We start from the raw sequence: 17,985 nt of genomic DNA, 5'->3' as shown, positions 1-17,985 counted from the left end.
GTGAGTGCATGAGCAGGTGGTGACGTGTGGGTGCTGCGACCTGTGACAGTATTTGAGAGGGCATGAGCAGGTTGTGCTGTGTATGTGGTGCGATCTGTGGGTGACGTGTGTGAGCTGCGACCTGTGACAGTATTTGTGAGGGCATGAGCAGGTGGTGACGTGTGTGGTGTGATCTGTGACAGTATTTGAGCGGGCATGAGCAGGTGGTGACGTGTGTGGTGCGATCTGTGACAGTATTTTTGAGGGCATGAGCAGGTGGTGACGTGTGTGAGATGCAACCAGTGACAGTATTTCTGAGGGCATGAGCAAGTGGTGTCATGTGCTATGGCATGTGGCAGTATTTTTGGGGACATGAGCAGGTGATGACATGTGGTGTAATCTGTGACAGTAACTGTGAAGGCATGAGCAGGTTATGATGACCTGTGGTGTGGTGTAACCTGTTACAGTATTTGTGGGGGCATGAGCAGGTGGTGACGTGTATGTGGTGCGACCTGTGACAGTATTTGAGAGGGCATGAGCAAGTGGTGACATGTGTGTGCTGCGACCTGTGACAGTATTTGAGAGGGCATGAGCAGGTTGTGATGTGTATGTGGCGGGATCTGTGACAGTATTTGTGAGGGCATGAGCAGGTGGTGTCATGTGCTATGGCATGTGGCAGTATTTGTGGGGACATGAGCAGGTGATGACATGTGGTGTAATCTGTGACAGTAGCTGTGAAGGCATGAGCAGGTTATGATGACCTGTGGTGTGGTGTAACCTGTTACAGTATTTGAGATGGTATGAGTAGGTGGTGACGTGTGTGATGCGACCTGTGACAGTATTTGAGAGGGCATGAGCAGGTGGTGACATGTGTGAGCTGCGACCTGTGACAGTATTTGTGAGGGCATGAGCAGGTGGTGACGTGTGTGGTGTGATTTGTGACAGTATTTGAGAGGGCATGAGCAGGTGGTGATGTGTGTGAGCTGCGACCTGTGACAGTATTTGAGAGGGCATGAGCAGGTGGTGACATATGTGGTGCGACCTGTGACAGTATTTGAGAGGGCATGAGCAGGTGGTGACGTGTGTGAGCTCCGATCTGTGACAGTATTTGAGAGGTCATGAGCAGGTGGTGACATGTGTGGTGCGACCTGTGACAGTATTTGAGAGGGCCTGAGCAGGTGGTGACTTGTGTGGTGCGACCTGTGACAGTATTTGAGAGGGCATGATGGCAGGTGGTGACATGTGTGAGCTGCGACCTGTGACAGTAGTTGTGGCGGCATGAGCAGGTGGTGACGTGTGTGGTGCGACCTGTGACAGTATTTGAGAGGGCATGAGCGGGTGGTGATGTGTGTGAGCTGCGACCTGTGACAGTATTTGAGAGGGAATGAGCAGGTGATGACGTGTGTGAGCTGCGACCTGTAACAGTATTTGAGAGGGCATGAGTAGGTGGTGACGTGTGTTGTGCGACCTGTGACAGTATTTGAGAGGGCATGAGCAGGTGGTGACGTGTGTGAGCTGTGACCTGTGACAGTATTTGAGAGGGCATGAGCAGGTGGTGATGTGTGTGAGCTGCGACCTGTGACAGTATTTGAGAGGGCATGAGCAGGTGGTGATGTGTGTGAGCTGCGACCTGTGACAGTATTTGAGAGGGCATGAGCAGGTGGTGACGTGTGTGAACTGCGACCTGTGACAGTATTTGAGATGGCATGAGTAGGTGGTGACGTGTGTGGTGCGACCTGTGACAGTATTTGAGAGGGCATGAGCAGGTGGTGACGTGTGTGAGCTGTGACCTGTGACAGTATTTGAGAGCACATGAGCAGGTGGTGATGTGTGTGAGCTGCGACCTGTGACAGTATTTGAGAGGGCATGAGCAGGTGGTGATGTGTGTGAGCTGCGACCTGTGACAGTATTTGAGATGGCATGAGTAGGTGGTGACGTGTGTCGTGCGACCTGTGACAGTATTTGAGAGGGCATGAGCAAGTGGTGACGTGTGTGTGCTGCGACCTGTGACAGTATTTGAGAGGGCATGAGCAGGTTGTGATGTGTATGTGGTGGGATCTGTGACAGTATTTGTGAGGGCATGAGCAGGTGGTGTCATGTGCTATGGCATGTGGCAGTATTTGTGGGGACATGAGCAGGTGATGACATGTGGTGTAATCTGTGACAGTAGCTGTGAAGGCATGAGCAGGTTATGATGACCTGTGGTGTGGTGTAACCTGTTACAGTATTTGTGGGGGCATGAGCAGGTGGTGACATGTATGTGGTGCGACCTGTGACAGTATTTGAGAGGGCATGAGCAGGTGGTGACGTGTGTGAGCTGCGACCTGTGACAGTATTTGTGAGGACATGAGCAGGTGGTGACGTGTGTGGTGTGATTTGTGACAGTATTTGTGAGGGCATGAGCAGGTGGTGACGTGTGTGTGCTGTGATCTGTGACAGTATTTGAGAGGGCATGAGCAGGTGGTGACATATGTGGTGCGACCTGTGACAGTATTTGAGAGGGCATGAGCAGGTGGTGACGTGTGTGAGCTCCGATCTGTGACAGTATTTGAGAGGGCATGAGCAGGTGGCGACATGTGTGGTGCGACCTGTGACAGTATTTGAGAGGGCCTGAGCAGGTGGTGACTTGTGTGGTGCGACCTGTGACAGTATTTGAGAGGGCATGAGCAGGTGGTGACATGTGTGAGCTGCGACCTGTGACAGTAGTTGTGGCGGCATGAGCAGGTGGTGACGTGTGTGGTGCGACCTGTGACAGTATTTGAGATGGCATGAGCAGGTGGTGATGTGTGTGAGCTGCGACCTGTGACAGTATTTGAGAGGGCATGAGCAGGTGATGACGTGTGTGAGCTGCACCCTGTGACAGTATTTGAGAGGGCATGAGTAGGTGGTGACGTGTGTGGTGCGACCTGTGACAGTATTTGAGAGGGCATGAGCAGGTGGTGACGTGTGTGAGCTGTGACCTGTGACAGTATTTGAGAGGGCATGAGCAGGTGGTGATGTGTGTGAGCTGCGACCTGTGACAGTATTTGAGAGGGCATGAGCAGGTGGTGACGTGTGTGTGCTGCGACCTATGACAGTATTTGTGAGGGCATGAGCAGGTGGTGGTGTGATCTGTGACAGTATTTGAGATGGCATGAGCAGGTGGTGATGTGTGTGGTGCGATCTGTGACAGTATTTGTGAGGGCATGAGCAGGTGGTGACGTGTGTGTGCTGCGATCTGTGACAGTTTTGAGAGGGCATGAGCAGGGGGTGGCATGTGTGAGATGCGACCTGTGACAGTATTTGTGAGGGCATGAGCAGGTGGTGTCATGTGCTATGGCATGTGGCAGTATTTGTGGGGACATGAGCAGGTGATGACATGTGGTGTAATCTCTGACAGTAGCTGTGAAGGCATGAGCAGGTTATGATGACCTGTGGTGTGGTGTAACCTGTTACAGTATTTGTGGGGGCATGAGCAGGTGGTGACGTGTATGTGGTGCGACCTGTGACAGTATTTGAGAGGGCATGAGCAGGTTGTGATGTGTATATGGTGGGATCTGTGACAGTATTTGAGAGGGCATGGGCAGGTGGTGACGTGTGTGAGCTGCGACCTGTGACAGTATTTGTGAGGGCATGAGCAGGTTGTGACGTGTGTGAGCTGCGACCTGTGACAGTATTTGTGAGGGCATGAGCAGGTGGTGACGTATGTGTGCTGCGATCTGTGACAGTATTTGAGAGGGCATGAGCAGGTGGTGACGTGTGTGAGCTGCGACCTGTGACAGTATTTGAGAGGGCATGAGCAGGTTGTGATGTGTATGTGGTGGGATCTGTGACAGTATTTGAGAGGGCCTAAGCAGGTCGTGTGTGCTGCGACCTGTGACAGTATGTGTGAGGGCATGAGCAGGTGGTGATGTGTGTGAGCTGCGATCTGTGACAGTATTTGAGAGGGCATGAGCAGGTGGTGACATGTGTGGTGCGACCTGTGACAGTATTTGAGAGGGCATGAGTAGGTGGTGACGTGTGTGAGATGCGACCTGTGACAGTATTTGAGAGGGCATGAGTAGGTGGTGACGTGTATGTGGTGCGACCTGTGACAGTATTTGAGAGGGCATGAGCAGGTTGTGATGTGTATGTGGTGGGATCTGTGACAGTATTTGAGAGGGCATGAGCAGGTGGTGACGTGTGTGGTGCGACCTATGACAGTATGTGTGAGGGCATGAGCAGGTGGTGACGTGTGGGTGCTGCGACCTCTGACAGTATTTGTGAGGGCATGATCAGCAGGGATAAAGCTTACATTTAAGGGACATACTTTGAGATTCGGTTTAAAGGTCTAATCAGACAACTGATGGTAGTGACTGAAGTGCCCCACATTGGGAAGATGGCTGACTCCACCACAGTCCTATTAGCAGATTGTTCAATGTGGGTGTCCCAACACAGGAATATGTAACAGGCTGAAGAAAGCCCTTGTGTAGCAGTAAAAAGAAAGGAAAGGCCAGGATGGAGATCCTCCACCGCTTGTCTCCCTATGAGTATGAGGACACTTCCGTCTCCCCATGAGGACACTTCCGGCGGCCATGGCTGTAAGATTGACCTCTTGTGGCAGCGAGTTTAGAGTTTAAATAGATGCAAATGACTGCTCGACAGCTTACATTTCATTACTAGAGCCATGTGCTCCTTCGGGTGACGGGATCTGGCAAACAGAAGAAAAGAAGAAAGGTTACTAATGACATAGAAGAAGTACTTAAGTGTGGCTCCCATGCAGCCGTGTGGGGGAACACTGCAGAAAATAGGCACATTGCAAATAGAATGCATATACACCCATGCCACAAAAATAGAGCAATGTGTGCCAGACCTGCCTAATATCTAACCTCTTACAATCACAACACACCATATGACACACCACTCGCTCTTACAAGCCACTCACACTGATGTCAGGAATGCTGCGCAAGTCGGCGAGTGGCGACACGTCACTGCTGCCTTGCACTGGGCTCTCTGGCATCGGCGAGTGGCGACACGTCGCTGCTGCCTTGCACTGGGCTCTCTGGCATCGGCGAGTGGCGACACCTCGCTGCTGACCTGCACTGAGCTCTCTGGCGGTAGCAGCAGGGACCTGCGCTCCCCACATCTCTGCAAGTCATAACAGCCAATGGCAAAGTCAAGGGCGGGCTGCGCTGCTTTTAAGTGTTCGCTTTGTAGCATACAGATGGACGTAGTGGAGTGATGGTGTGGGCTGTGCATGCCATTGTTTCAGTCTTTGATGTGTAATCTTCAGCTGTATGGCTGCACCTATTAATTGTTTGTGTGGTGTATGAATAGAGGCGGCAGCCACCCACATACTCCCACAAATGTTCTATCTATATAAATAAAAAAGTAAATGTTCGTTTGTTCAAAATCTTAAATCTCCGAAAGTCCTTTACCGATTGCTTAGAAATGTTGACACAACGTTCCATTCGAATAGGCACGTGTTTTTATATACATACTATACAAATATGTCACACCTGTGACAGGTAAAACATGCTTTTTCTGAAAAACAGTGCCATCTGTTGGATGTAAAAGCAACACACGCTATACTGAACATTTTACTGCAAAACAGCGCCATCTGTTGGACATAAAAGCAACACAGGCTATTTTACAATTCCATTTCAATGTTTCCATTTAGAATGGCTCAAATACATGCTGAGGAAGCAGCAGAGCGATGTGCAGCCAGACTTTAGGATGCACGGTTGCAAACACGGCGATCGCGTTCTGCAGCTTCCGATCTGCTTCGTTCTCAACAGAATGAACGCGACAGGCTGAGAGTGGCTGAAAGACGTCAACGAGAAACAGCAGATCAGCGTCAAACACGACTCCGTGCTCAGCAATCACACGATTACAATCGCCTTGCATTCAGTTACAACCCAGCTGATGATTATAGTTTGAGCCAGCATGTTCTCATCGGCACCTTGACTGAAGTGTGTGCTTATTGCAACAGACTCTTGGAACCATTGGGACACTACATTGCTGAAATCATGTGACCCTTTGTTAAAAAAACAGAGACTTATATCAAACACAATGCTGATTTGTTGAGATGACTAAATGCGGCAGCACTTTCTGATACTGACTTCATTGTTGTTGTTCCTGTTACAAGTCAATACACTTTAATGCCACATGACACTTCAATGCCACATGACACTTCAATGACACTTCAATGCCATATGCAGACGTATTAGAAGCAGTGTTTTTTTTTTTAATTTTTTAATTTTTTTTTATTAATTTATAAAAAAAAATATATTTTTCTTTTTTAATTAATTTTGTTATTAATTTTTTTATTAATTGTCTTGAAACTTATTTTAAATAACCAAATCTTCTGTTTTAAAGATCAATACTTCTTACACATGTCTGGAACATCTACGGTGTCCAGTATGGCCCCGGTGTACGCAAACATCTTTAAGTAATGTTTTGAAAATCACTTTATTATCAATTATACATGATAGCAACCCTATATTACATTTGACCTGAGATGCATCGATGATATTTTACTGATATGGCATGGGCCGAGATTTGAGCTATACTCATTTTTTTAAAATTCGAAATGCAGTACATTCACACATCAACTTTGCTATGAATTGTGATGAATGCACAAATCATTTTGTGGACCTGCACATTACTGTCCAGAATAATATCCTTATCATGACTATATTTTCTAAACCCAGGGAGAGAAAAGATTTGTACACACCACTAGTTTCCCTATGTCAATCCTGATACAGAATTATCGCTATAGACAATATTTGAGGACTAAAAGAACTACCTGAAATCCTGAAATTCTTCATTGAGAAAATCTGTAAATACACAATAAATTCTTGCCTAGAAACCATAAACAATCATTGCTGTTAGAGACAGAAAGGGGAGTCTCTTCAGTGGAACACTGTATCCTACTACAATATAAACAACCCAAAAAGTATTCTCATTTTATATACGTTACAACATACTCACATCAGAGTAGGGCCATTAAAAAGATTATTAGTTATTGTCGACAATATGACAAACTAACTTCGGAAATATTTCAGAATTCTGCAATGTTTGCTTATCATAACCATATATACATCATTGAGAAAATGCTTGATTAAAGGAGAAAAGGGTGTTGGAGAACTGTTGAATGTTGAAAGGAAGGGAACATATCCCTGACTGATCTACCAACACTGCAACAATGTCACTGCAAAATTACACTGCTTGCGATTTCTCCCATGTGATCTATTGCATCAAATGTCCAGGTGGCATTTACCATGTTGGTATTACCAGACTACTGGTAAAGTTAAACTGGGGTGGACATACATCCAATATCCGACTGCAGAATTTGAAATCGCCAGTGGCAACACATCTTATTGAAAATAATCAATAATTTACCCCAATGATATTTGAGGTCTTTGAAGAGAAGATAACCTACATTTCTCCCAAAGCATGAAGCATTTTGGATCAATGGAATCTCACCTCTGGCACTGATGGGCATGAAATTAGAATGGGCTCTGGGTTTGTTTCATCTAAAAGATTGTGAGCTGATATGCCACCTTTAATTGCACTTTGCCTAATGCTGTTCTTCATGTTTTTGAATGTATTATTTACAACTCTTTTCACGTTTCTGAATTGAGTGTAACCCATCATTGATTGAAGGCCATGACTTCAGAATCGAATTTGGAGTATTACATTCCAAAGATTGTGGATTGTATCCACCGTTTCTTCTTGTGACTCGTTTGATGTTTCACATTATGTTTCTGAATTCATTGCAACTCATCACATGTTGTCTTGCAACATTCATGATACTTTGCCAGATTGTCTGTGGGAATCAGTTTTGGGGGAGTTTTTTCCCCCTCAATTTAAAAATCCTTGATTCTTTGACTGTGTATTATAAAGCTTCCTATTGTTTCGTTTTCTGACACTCCTAAGATGGTGCCCGCATTGGAACCGCAGCATTCGGGCGCATGAACTTGCTAGATGTGGGCATGAACATTGCGCTGGAATTTCAGCGTCTCTTTGGAAGACGTGGAAAGTAGAACTGATGCTTTCTTCACCCCTGAGAGTGAATGCTGCATAACTACTATAGTCACTGAGGGTAAGCTCTTGAATTGATAACAACCATAACGTACAAACATTCAATTACTTGGCACACTACTACAACTTGCTAATTAGTGACACATTATACTCTCACAGATGGCCTGAATAATTCCCTTTAGGCTCCAAGAACGTAGTGGAGGAAAGTTACCGAGAAGGATGTACTTTGTTGAGCTGTTGAAAAGCAGACGTGAACAGAATGGATGTGCATTAAAACAAAGTCCGCCGACAGCAAAAGAATGTCATAAAGAAGACATAAGAACTTATGCTGACAGGATATGGAAATACTTAAGAATGACAGGTTCAGACTTTAGAAGGCACATCTCAGATCTGCACATCTCAGATCTGCAGATCTCAGATCTATACATCTCAGATCTGCAGATCTCAGATCTATAGATCTATAGATCTCAGATCTTAGATTTTCACATCTCAGATCTGCAGATCCCAGATCTGCAGATCTCAGATCTTCACATCTCAGATCTGCACATGTCAGATCTACACATCTCAGATCTGCACATCTCAGATCTGCAGATCTCAGATCTATACATCTCATATCTGCACATCTCATATCTGTACATCTCAGATCTACACATCTCAGATCTGCAGATCTTAGATCTTCACATCTCAGATCTGCACATCTGCAGATCTCAGATCTACACTTCTCAGATCTGCACATCTGCAAATTTCAGATCTGCACATCTCACATCTACACATCTCAGATCTGCACATCTCACATCTACACGTCTCAGATCTGCACATCTCACATCCCAGATCTGCACATCTCAGATCTGCACATCTCACATCCCAGATCTGCACATCTCAGATTTGCACATCTCAGATCTGCACATCTCAGATCTGCACATCTCAGATCTGCACATCTCACATTCCAGATCTGCACATCTCAGATTTGCACATCTCAGATCTGCACATCTCAGATCTACACATCTCAGATCTGCGCATCTACACATCTCAGATCTGCACATCTCACATCTACACGTCTCAGATCTGCACATCTCACATCCCAGATCTGCACATCTCAGATCTGCACATCTCACATCCCAGATCTGCACATCTCAGATTTGCACATCTCAGATCTGCACATCTCAGATCTGCACATCTCAGATCTGCACATCTCACATTCCAGATCTGCACATCTCAGATCAGCACATCTCACATCAGCACATCTCACATCTGAACATCTCACATCTGCACATCTCACATATGCACATCTCAGATCTACACATCTCAAATCTGCACATGTCTTTCACACTCTTTCCCATCATGTCACTGGGGAGTGTGGGGGCTGGGAAAGGATGAAAGGCTGCATGGAGCATCTGTAAGGGAGGTGGACGCTAACATATAGATCATGGGATTGGTGTAACATGAGAATGTCGCTTTGTTATGCTGATGCGATCACCAGCCATCCAGCACATGCATGTGTGTGTTTCCTTATACATTTTGCACCTCGGGGCCTCGCTTATTTGGGGGTTGGGGTTGGCCTGCAGCTTGAGATGTGTTAGTAAGTGTGACACCTGCAGGTAAAGATCCACAAGAGTGGCGGATGTCGGTAAAGGGCACGGCATGGATGCAACACATATGATTATTACCAGTCATCTGCATCCGGCCTTCACGCTATTGGCTCTTCCTTACATCAGTTCTGACCGCCCATCACCTGGTCCTGGCGCAGCGCAATACTCCCACCTTGCCGCAAGGAGTACCTGCCCTCCTACACACGGGGCTGTCCTGCCACCTTGCTGCAAGCAGTACCTGCCCTCCTACACACGGGGCTTTCCTGCCACCTTGCTGCAAGCAGTACCTGCCCTCCTACACACGGGGCTGTCCTGCCACCTTGCCGCAAGGAGTACCTGCCCTCCTACACACGGGGCTGTCCTGCCACCTTGCTGCAAGCAGTACCTGCCCTCCTACACACGGGGAGTACCATCCTGCCACCTTGCTGCAAGCAGTACCTGCCCTCCTACACACGGGGCTGTCCTGCCACCTTGCTGCAAGCGGTACCTGCCCTCCTACACACGGGGAGTACCGTCCTGCCACCTTGCTGCAAGCAGTACCTGCCCTCCTACACACGGGGCTGACCTGCCACCTTGCTGCAAGCAGTACCTGCCCTCCTACACACGGGGCTGTCCTGCCACCTTGCTGCAAGCAGTACCTGCCCTCCTACACAAGGGGCTGTCCTGCCACCTTGCTGCAAGCAGTACCTGCCCTCCTACACACGGGGCTGTCCTGCCACCTTGCTGCAAGCAGTACCTGCCCTCCTACACAAGGGGCTGTCCTGCCACCTTGCTGCAAGCAGTACCTGCCCTCCTACACACGGGGCTGACCTAACACCTTGCTGCAAGCAGTACCTGCCCTCCTACTCACGGGGCTGTCCTGCCACCTTGCTGCAAGCAGTACCTGCCCTCCTACACACGGGGCTGTCCTGCCACCTTGCTGCAAGCGGTACCCGCCCTCCTACACACGGGGCTGTCCTGCCACCTTGCTGCAAGCAGTACCTGCCCACCCCAGTTCTTAGGGGGCTTTCCTGCCACCTTGCTGTCCTGCCACCTTGCTGCAAGCAGTACCCGCCCTCCTACACACGGGGCTTTCCTGCCACCTTGCTGCAAGCAGTACCCACCCTCCTACACACGGGGTTGTCCTGCCACCTTGCAGTACCCGCCCTTCTACACACGGGGCTTTCCTGCCACCTTGCTGCAAGCAGTACCAGCCCTCCTACACACGGGGCTGTCCTGCCACCTTGCTGCAAGCAGTACTCGCCATCCTACACACGGGGCTTTCCTGCCACCTTGCTGTCCTGCCACCTTTCTGCAAGCAGTACCAGCCCTCCTACACACGGGGCTTTCCTGCCACCTTGCTGCAAGCAGTACCCGCCCTCCTACACACGGGGCTGTCCTGCCACCTTGCTGTCCTGCCACCTTGCTGCAAGCAGTACCCGCCCTCCTACACACGGTGCTGTCCTGCCACCTTGCTGAAAGCAGTACCCGCCCTCCTACATACGGGGCTGTCCTGCCACCTTGCTGCAAGCAGTACCCGCCCTCCTACACACGGGGCTGTCCTGCCACCTTGCTGCAAGCAGTACCCGCCCTCCTACACACGGGGCTGTCCTGCCACCTTGCTGCAAGCAGTACCCGCCCTCCTACACACGGGGCTGTCCTGCCACCTTGCTGCAAGCAGTCCTACACACGGGGCTTTCCTGCCACCTTGCTGTCCTGCCACCTTTCTGCAAGCAGTACCAGCCCTCCTACACACGGGGCTTTCCTGCCACCTTGCTGCAAGCAGTACCCGCCCTCCTACACACGGGGCTGTCCTGCCACCTTGCTGTCCTGCCATCTTGCTGCAAGCAGTACCCGCCCTCCTACACACGGTGCTGTCCTGCCACCTTGCTGCAAGCAGTACCTGCCCTCCTACACACCTGGATTTCCTGCCACCTTGCTGCAAGCAGTATCCGCCTTCCTACACACGGTGCTGTCCTGCCACCTTGCTTCAAGCACTAACTGCCCTCCTACACACGGGGCTATCCTGCCACCTTGCTGCAAGCAGTACCTGCCATCCTACACACGGGGCTTTCCTGCCACCTTGCTGTCCTGCCACCTTGCTGCAAGCAGTACCCGCCCTCCTACACACGGTGCTGTCCTGCCACCCTGCTGCAAGCAGTACCTGCCTCCTACACACCGGGATTTCCTACCACCTTGCTGCAAGCAGTACCTGCCCTCCTACACACGGGGCTGTCCTGCCACCTTGCTGCAAGCAGTACCTGCCCTCCTACAGACGGGGCTTTCCTGCCATCTTGCTGTATGCCACCTTTCTGCAAGCAGTACCCGCCCTCCTACACACGGTGCTGTCCTGCCAAATTGCTGCAAGCAGTACCTGCCCTCCTACACACGGGGCTTTCCTGCCACCTTGCTGTCCTGCCACCTTTCTGCAAGCAGTACCCGCCCTCCTACACACGGGGCTGTCCTGCCACCTTGCTGTCCTGCCACCTTTCTGCAAGCAGTACCCGCCCTCCTACACACGGTGCTGTCCTGCCAAATTGCTGCAAGCAGTACCTGCCCTCCTACACATGGGGCTTTCCTGCCACCTTGCTGTCCTGCCACCTTTCTGCAAGCAGTACCTGCCCTCCTACACACGGGGCTGTCCTGCCACCTTGCTGCAAGCAGTACCTGCCCTCCTACACACCGGGATTTCCTGCCACCTTGCTGCAAGCAGTACCTGCCATCCTACACACGGGGCTTTCCTGCCACCTTGCTGTCCTGCCACCTTGCTGCAAGCAGTACCCGCCCTCCTACACACGGTGCTGTCCTGCCACCGTGCTGCAAGCAGTACCTGCCCTCCTACACACCGGGATTTCCTGCCACCTTGCTGCAAGCAGTACCCGCCCTCCTACACACGGGGCTGTCCTGCCACCTTGCTGCAAGCAGTACCTGCCCTCCGACACACGGGGCTTTCCTGCCACCTTGCTGTCCTGCCACCTTTCTGCAAGCAGTACCCGCCCTCCTACACACGGTGCTGTCCTGCCAAATTGCTGCAAGCAGTACCTGCCCTCCTACACACGGGGCTTTCCTGCCACCTTGCTGTCCTGCCACCTTTCTGCAAGCAGTACCCGCCCTCCTACACACGGGGCTATCCTGCCACCTTGCTGCAAGCAGTACCTACCCTCCTACACACCGGGATTTCCTGCCACCTTGCTGCAAGCAGTACCTGCCCTCCTACACACGGGGCTGACCTGCCACCTTGCTGCAAGCAGTACCTGCCCTCATACACACGGGGCTGTCCTGCCACCTTGCTGCAAGCAGTACCTGCCCTCCTACACACGGGGCTGTCCTGCCACCTTGCTGCAAGCAGTACCTGCCATCCTACACACGGGGCTTTCCTGCCACCTTGCTGTCCTGCCACCTTTCTGCAAGCAGTACCAGCCCTCCTACACACGGGGCTTTCCTGCCACCTTGCTGCAAGCAGTACCCGCCCTCCTACACACGGGGCTGTCCTACCACCTTGCTGCAAGCAGTACCCGCCCTCCTACACACGGGGCTGTCCTGCCACCTTGCTGCAAGCAGTACCCGCCCTCCTACACACGGGGCTTTCCTGCCACCTTGCTGCAAGCAGTACCCGCCCTCCTACACACGGGGCTTTCCTGCCACCTTGCTGCAAGCAGTACCTGCCATCCTACACACAGGGCTTTCCATCCTACACACGGGGCTTTCCTGCCACCTTGCTGTCCTGCCACCTTGCTGCAAGCAGTACCCGCCCTCCTACACACGGTGCTGTCCTGCCACCTTGCTGCAAGCAGTACCTGCCCTCCTACACACCGGGATTTCCTGCCACCTTGCTGCAAGCAGTACCCGCCTTCCTACACACGGTGCTGTCCTGCCACCTTGCTTCAAGCAGTAACTGCCCTCCTACACACGGGGCTGTCCTGCCACCTTGCTGCAAGCAGTACCTGCCATCCTACACACGGGGCTTTCCTGCCACCTTGCTGTCCTGCCACCTTGCTGCAAGCAGTACCCGCCCTCCTACACACGGTGCTGTCCTGCCACCTTGCTGCAAGCAGTACCTGCCCTCCTACACACCGGGATTTCCTACCACCTTGCTGCAAGCGGTACCCGCCCTCCTACACACGGGGCTGTCCTGCCACCTTGCTGCAAGCAGTACCTGCCCTCCTACAGACAGGGTTTTCCTGCCACCTTGCTGTCCTGCCACCTTTCTGCAAGCAGTACCCGCCCTCCTACACACGGTGCTGTCCTGCCAAATTGCTGCAAGCAGTACCTGCCCTCCTACACACGGGGCTTTCCTGCCACCTTGCTGTCTTGCCACCTTTCTGCAAGCAGTACCCGCCCTCCTACACACGGGGCTGTCCTGCCACCTTGCTGCAAGCAGTACCTGCCCTCCTACACACGGGGCTGTCCTGCCACCTTGCTGCAAGCAGTACCTGCCCTCCTACACACGGGGCTTTCCTGCCACCTTGCTGTCCTGCCACCTTTCTGCAAGCAGTACCCGCCCTCCTACACACGGTGCTGTCCTGCCAAATTGCTGCAAGCAGTACCTGCCCTCCTACACAAGGGGCTTTCCTGCCACCTTGCTGTCCTGCCACCTTTCTGCAAGCAGTACCCGCCCTCCTACACACGGGGCTATCCTGCCACCTTGCTGCAAGCAGTACCTACCCTCCTACACACGGGGCTGACCTGCCACCGTGCTGCAAGCAGTACCTGCCCTCCTACACACGGGGCTGTCCTGCCACCTTGCTGCAAGCAGTACCTGCCCTCCTACACACGGGGCTTTCCTGCCACCTTGCTGCAAGCAGTACCTGCCATCCTACACACGGGGCTTTCCATCCTACACACGGGGCTTTCCTGCCACCTTGCTGTCCTGCCACCTTGCTGCAAGCAGTACCCGCCCTCCTACACACGGTGCTGTCCTGCCACCTTGCTGCAAGCAGTACCTGCCCTCCTACACACCGGGATTTCCTGCCACCTTGCTGCAAGCGGTACCCGCCCTCCTACACACGGGGCTGTCCTGCCACCTTGCTGTCCTGCCACCTTGCTGCAAGCAGTACCCGCCCTCCTACACACGGTGCTGTCCTACCACCTTGCTGCAAGCAGTACCTGCCCTCCTACACACCGGGATTTCCTACCACCTTGCTGCAAGCGGTACCCGCCCTCCTACACACGGGGCTGTCCTGCCACCTTGCTGCAAGCAGTACCTGCCCTCCTACAGACGGGGCTTTCCTGCCACCTTGCTGTCCTGCCACCTTTCTGCAAGCAGTACCCGCCCTCCTACACACGGTGCTGTCCTGCCAAATTGCTGCAAGCAGTACCTGCCCTCCTACACATGGGGCTTTTCTGCCACCTTGCTGTCCTGCCACCTTTCTGCAAGCAGTACCCGCCCACCTACACACGGGGCTGTCCTGCCACCTTCTTGTCCTGCCACCTTTCTGCAAGCAGTACCCGCCCTCCTACACACGGTGCTGTCCTGCCAAATTGCTGCAAGCAGTACCTGCCCTCCTACACACTGGGCTTTCCTGCCACCTTGCTGTCCTGCCACCTTTCTGCAAGCAGTACCCGCCCTCCTACACACGGGGCTGTCCTGCCACCTTGCTGCAAGCAGTACCTGCCCTCCTACACACGGGGCTGTCCTGCCACCTTGCTGCAAGCAGTACCTGCCCTCCTACACACGGGGCTTTCCTGCCACCTTGCTGTCCTGCCACCTTTCTGCAAGCAGTACCCGCCCTCCTACACACGGTGCTGTCCTGCCAAATTGCTGCAAGCAGTACCTGCCCTCCTACACAAGGGGCTTTCCTGCCACCTTGCTGTCCTGCCACCTTTCTGCAAGCAGTACCCGCCCTCCTACACACGGGGCTGTCCTGCCACCTTGCTGCAAGCAGTACCTACCCTCCTACACACGGGGCTGACCTGCCACCTTGCTGCAAGCAGTACCTGCCCTCCTACACACGGGGCTGTCCTGCCACCTTGCTGCAAGCAGTACCTGCCCTCCTACACACGGGGCTGTCCTGCCACCTTGCTGCAAGCAGTACCTGCCCTCCTACACACGGGGCTGTCCTGCCACCTTGCTGCAAGCAGTACCTGCCCTCCTACACACGGGGCTTTCCTGCCACCTTGCTGCAAGCAGTACCTGCCCTCCTACACACGGGGCTGTCCTGCCACCTTGCTGCAAGCAGTACCTGCCCTCCTACACACGAGGCTTTCCTGCCACCTTGCTGTCCTGCCACCTTTCTGCAAGCAGTACCAGCCCTCCTACACACGGTGCTGTCCTGCCAAATTGCTGCAAGCAGTACCTGCCCTCCTACACACGGGGCTTTCCTGCCACCTTGCTGTCCTGCCACCTTTCTGCAAGCAGTACCCACCCTCCTACACACGGGGCTGTCCTGCCACCTTGCTGCAAGCAGTACCTGCCCTCCTACACACGGGGCTGTCCTGCCACCTTGCTGCAAGCAGTACCTGCCCTCCTACACACGGGGCTTTCCTGCCACCTTGCTGTCCTGCCACCTTTCTGCAAGCAGTACCCGCCCTCCTACACACGGTGCTGTCCTGCCAAATTGCTGCAAGCAGTACCTGCCCTCCTACACAAGGGGCTTTCCTGCCACCTTGCTGTCCTGCCACCTTTCTGCAAGCAGTACCCGCCCTCCTACACACGAGGCTGTCCTGCCACCTTGCTGCAAGCAGTACCTGCCCTCCTACACACGGGGCTGACCTGCCACCTTGCTGCAAGCAGTACCTGCCCTCCTACACACGGGGCTGTCCTGCCACCTTGCTGCAAGCAGTACCTGCCCTCCTACACACGGGGCTGTCCTGCCACCTTGCTGCAAGCAGTACCTGCCCTCCTACACACGGGGCTGTCCTGCCACCTTGCTGCAAGCAGTACCTGCCCTCCTACACACGGGGCTGTCCTGCCACCTTGCTGCAAGCAGTACCTTCCCTCCTATACACGAGGCTTTCCTGCCACCTTGCTGTCCTGCCACCTTTCTGCAAGCAGTACCAGCCCTCCTACACACGGTGCTGTCCTGCCAAATTGCTGCAAGCAGTACCTGCCCTCCTACACACCGGGATTTCCTGCCACCTTGCTGCAAGCAGTAACCGCCCTCCTACACACGGGGCTGTCCTGCCACCTTGCTGCAAGCAGTACCTGCCATCCTACACACGGGGCTGTCCTGCCACCTTGCTGCAAGCAGTACCCGCCCTCCTACACGTGGTCCCACACATCATGCACGTCTGTGTTCTATGTCAGAGCGGTGCTGTCCTACTTTTTGGACCCGTAGTAAACAGATTGACAGGCGCTACACTGTTATTCACTAACACCTTTGCAACCTGGCTAATTGGGGGGGGGGGGTAGTGTAGCGGGTATCAGCCAGCCGCTCAGGAAGAGGGTGTGCGTGCTGCAGCCCCTCCCACACGCAGCGAGCCACTGCCCCATGAAACACCAGCAGGCCTTTCCTTGCCCCCGGGCACCGCTTCTATGAAGGCTGCCAGGGTGCAGCTCTAGGCAGGCCACTGGGGTCTTCCCCCATGATCAAGGGCAGAGGCGTTGCTGGGGCGGGGGGAGGGGGGCTGAGGGGGCTATAGCCCCAGGTCTATTGGTTATAGCCCCGGGTAGAAGCTCAGGGGCTACAACCCAAAGGCTGTATCTAGCCCCGAGTCCCACCAGTCCTGACATTAGCGTAGCCCCGGATCTTTTCCAGACCTAGCAACACCCCTGATCAAGGGTCGCCCTGCTGCATGTCCTATCAGCGAGGAAGCCACGGGAAGTAACCAACCCCCACTCCCGGGACCCAGAGACCCCCAGGTCACACGCTGCCCTCTTTCTTCCCAAGCTCAGCCTTTCATCCCTCAAGGTCGATAAAATACCGTGAGTCATTATTATCCGCAGAAGACCAGTGGCAGGATGGGTGCGCCTTGGGACGGAGAAAAGCGCCATGAAACCTTAAATTCACTGCCTGTGCGGGAGGTGGTGGGGGGGGGGCAGGAACATCTGGGGGCCAGTTCTCTCCAGAGGGCTCGGGGTACATACCTGAGCGTCAGCTTCTCCGAGTCCCTCTTACATACTGAACACCCCAAACATCCGCCACTCTCGGCCTGGTCTCAGGGGGCAGTTGCGCCTTCTTGCTCCTAAAGTTTGGTGCAGTTGTTGTTCTCTCTCTCTCTCTTCTCTCTCTCTCTGTCTCTCCCCCTCTCTCTCTCTCTCTCTCTCTCTCGTGCCTCCCCCCCTTCTTGTGCTGCTTGGCAGCAGACGTGGAACGAGTTCCAGATGTGCTCAGCCTTCATCTGCAGAGCTCTCGTGTGTCTGAGCACTGCCCATTTCCCCTGCCCCCCCCAGCCCCCTCCGCTCCCTCCAGGCACATGGGCCCTCGATCCTGCCAAGGGGGTTCTGTCTCAGCAGAGGACCCCATCCGGCCAGTGCTGACTCACCACTAGCTGG

At 53.1% G+C, this 17,985-nt stretch overlaps 1 protein-coding gene across 3 annotated transcripts in view; it reads right to left on the bottom strand.

The window, feature by feature from the left end:
* GLT8D2 (glycosyltransferase 8 domain containing 2) overlaps nt 1-17,717 on the bottom strand; it is a 333,232-nt gene extending 315,515 nt beyond the window's left edge. The window contains exons 1-2 of one of the 3 annotated variants that reach the window (XM_069629915.1): nt 17,578-17,717; nt 4,608-4,648 (exon numbers count right to left, since the gene is read on the bottom strand). In XM_069629915.1, the coding sequence (XP_069486016.1) occupies nt 4,608-4,626 (19 nt within the window). In that variant the 5' untranslated portion in view covers nt 4,627-4,648; nt 17,578-17,717. The remainder of the gene's footprint in view (nt 1-4,607; nt 4,649-17,577) is intronic. The other 2 variants (XM_069629917.1, XM_069629916.1) reach the window with 2 other exon arrangements.
* Nucleotides 17,718-17,985: the final 268 nt, after the last annotated feature.

This window comes from Ambystoma mexicanum, chromosome 12 (genome assembly GCF_040938575.1).
Source record: "Ambystoma mexicanum isolate Mex_15411 chromosome 12, UKY_AmexF1_1, whole genome shotgun sequence".
NCBI classification, from domain to species: Eukaryota; Metazoa; Chordata; class Amphibia; order Caudata; family Ambystomatidae; genus Ambystoma; species Ambystoma mexicanum.
The sequence above is the reverse complement of the archived record's forward strand: the minus strand, read 5'-3'. Positions and strand labels throughout refer to the sequence as shown.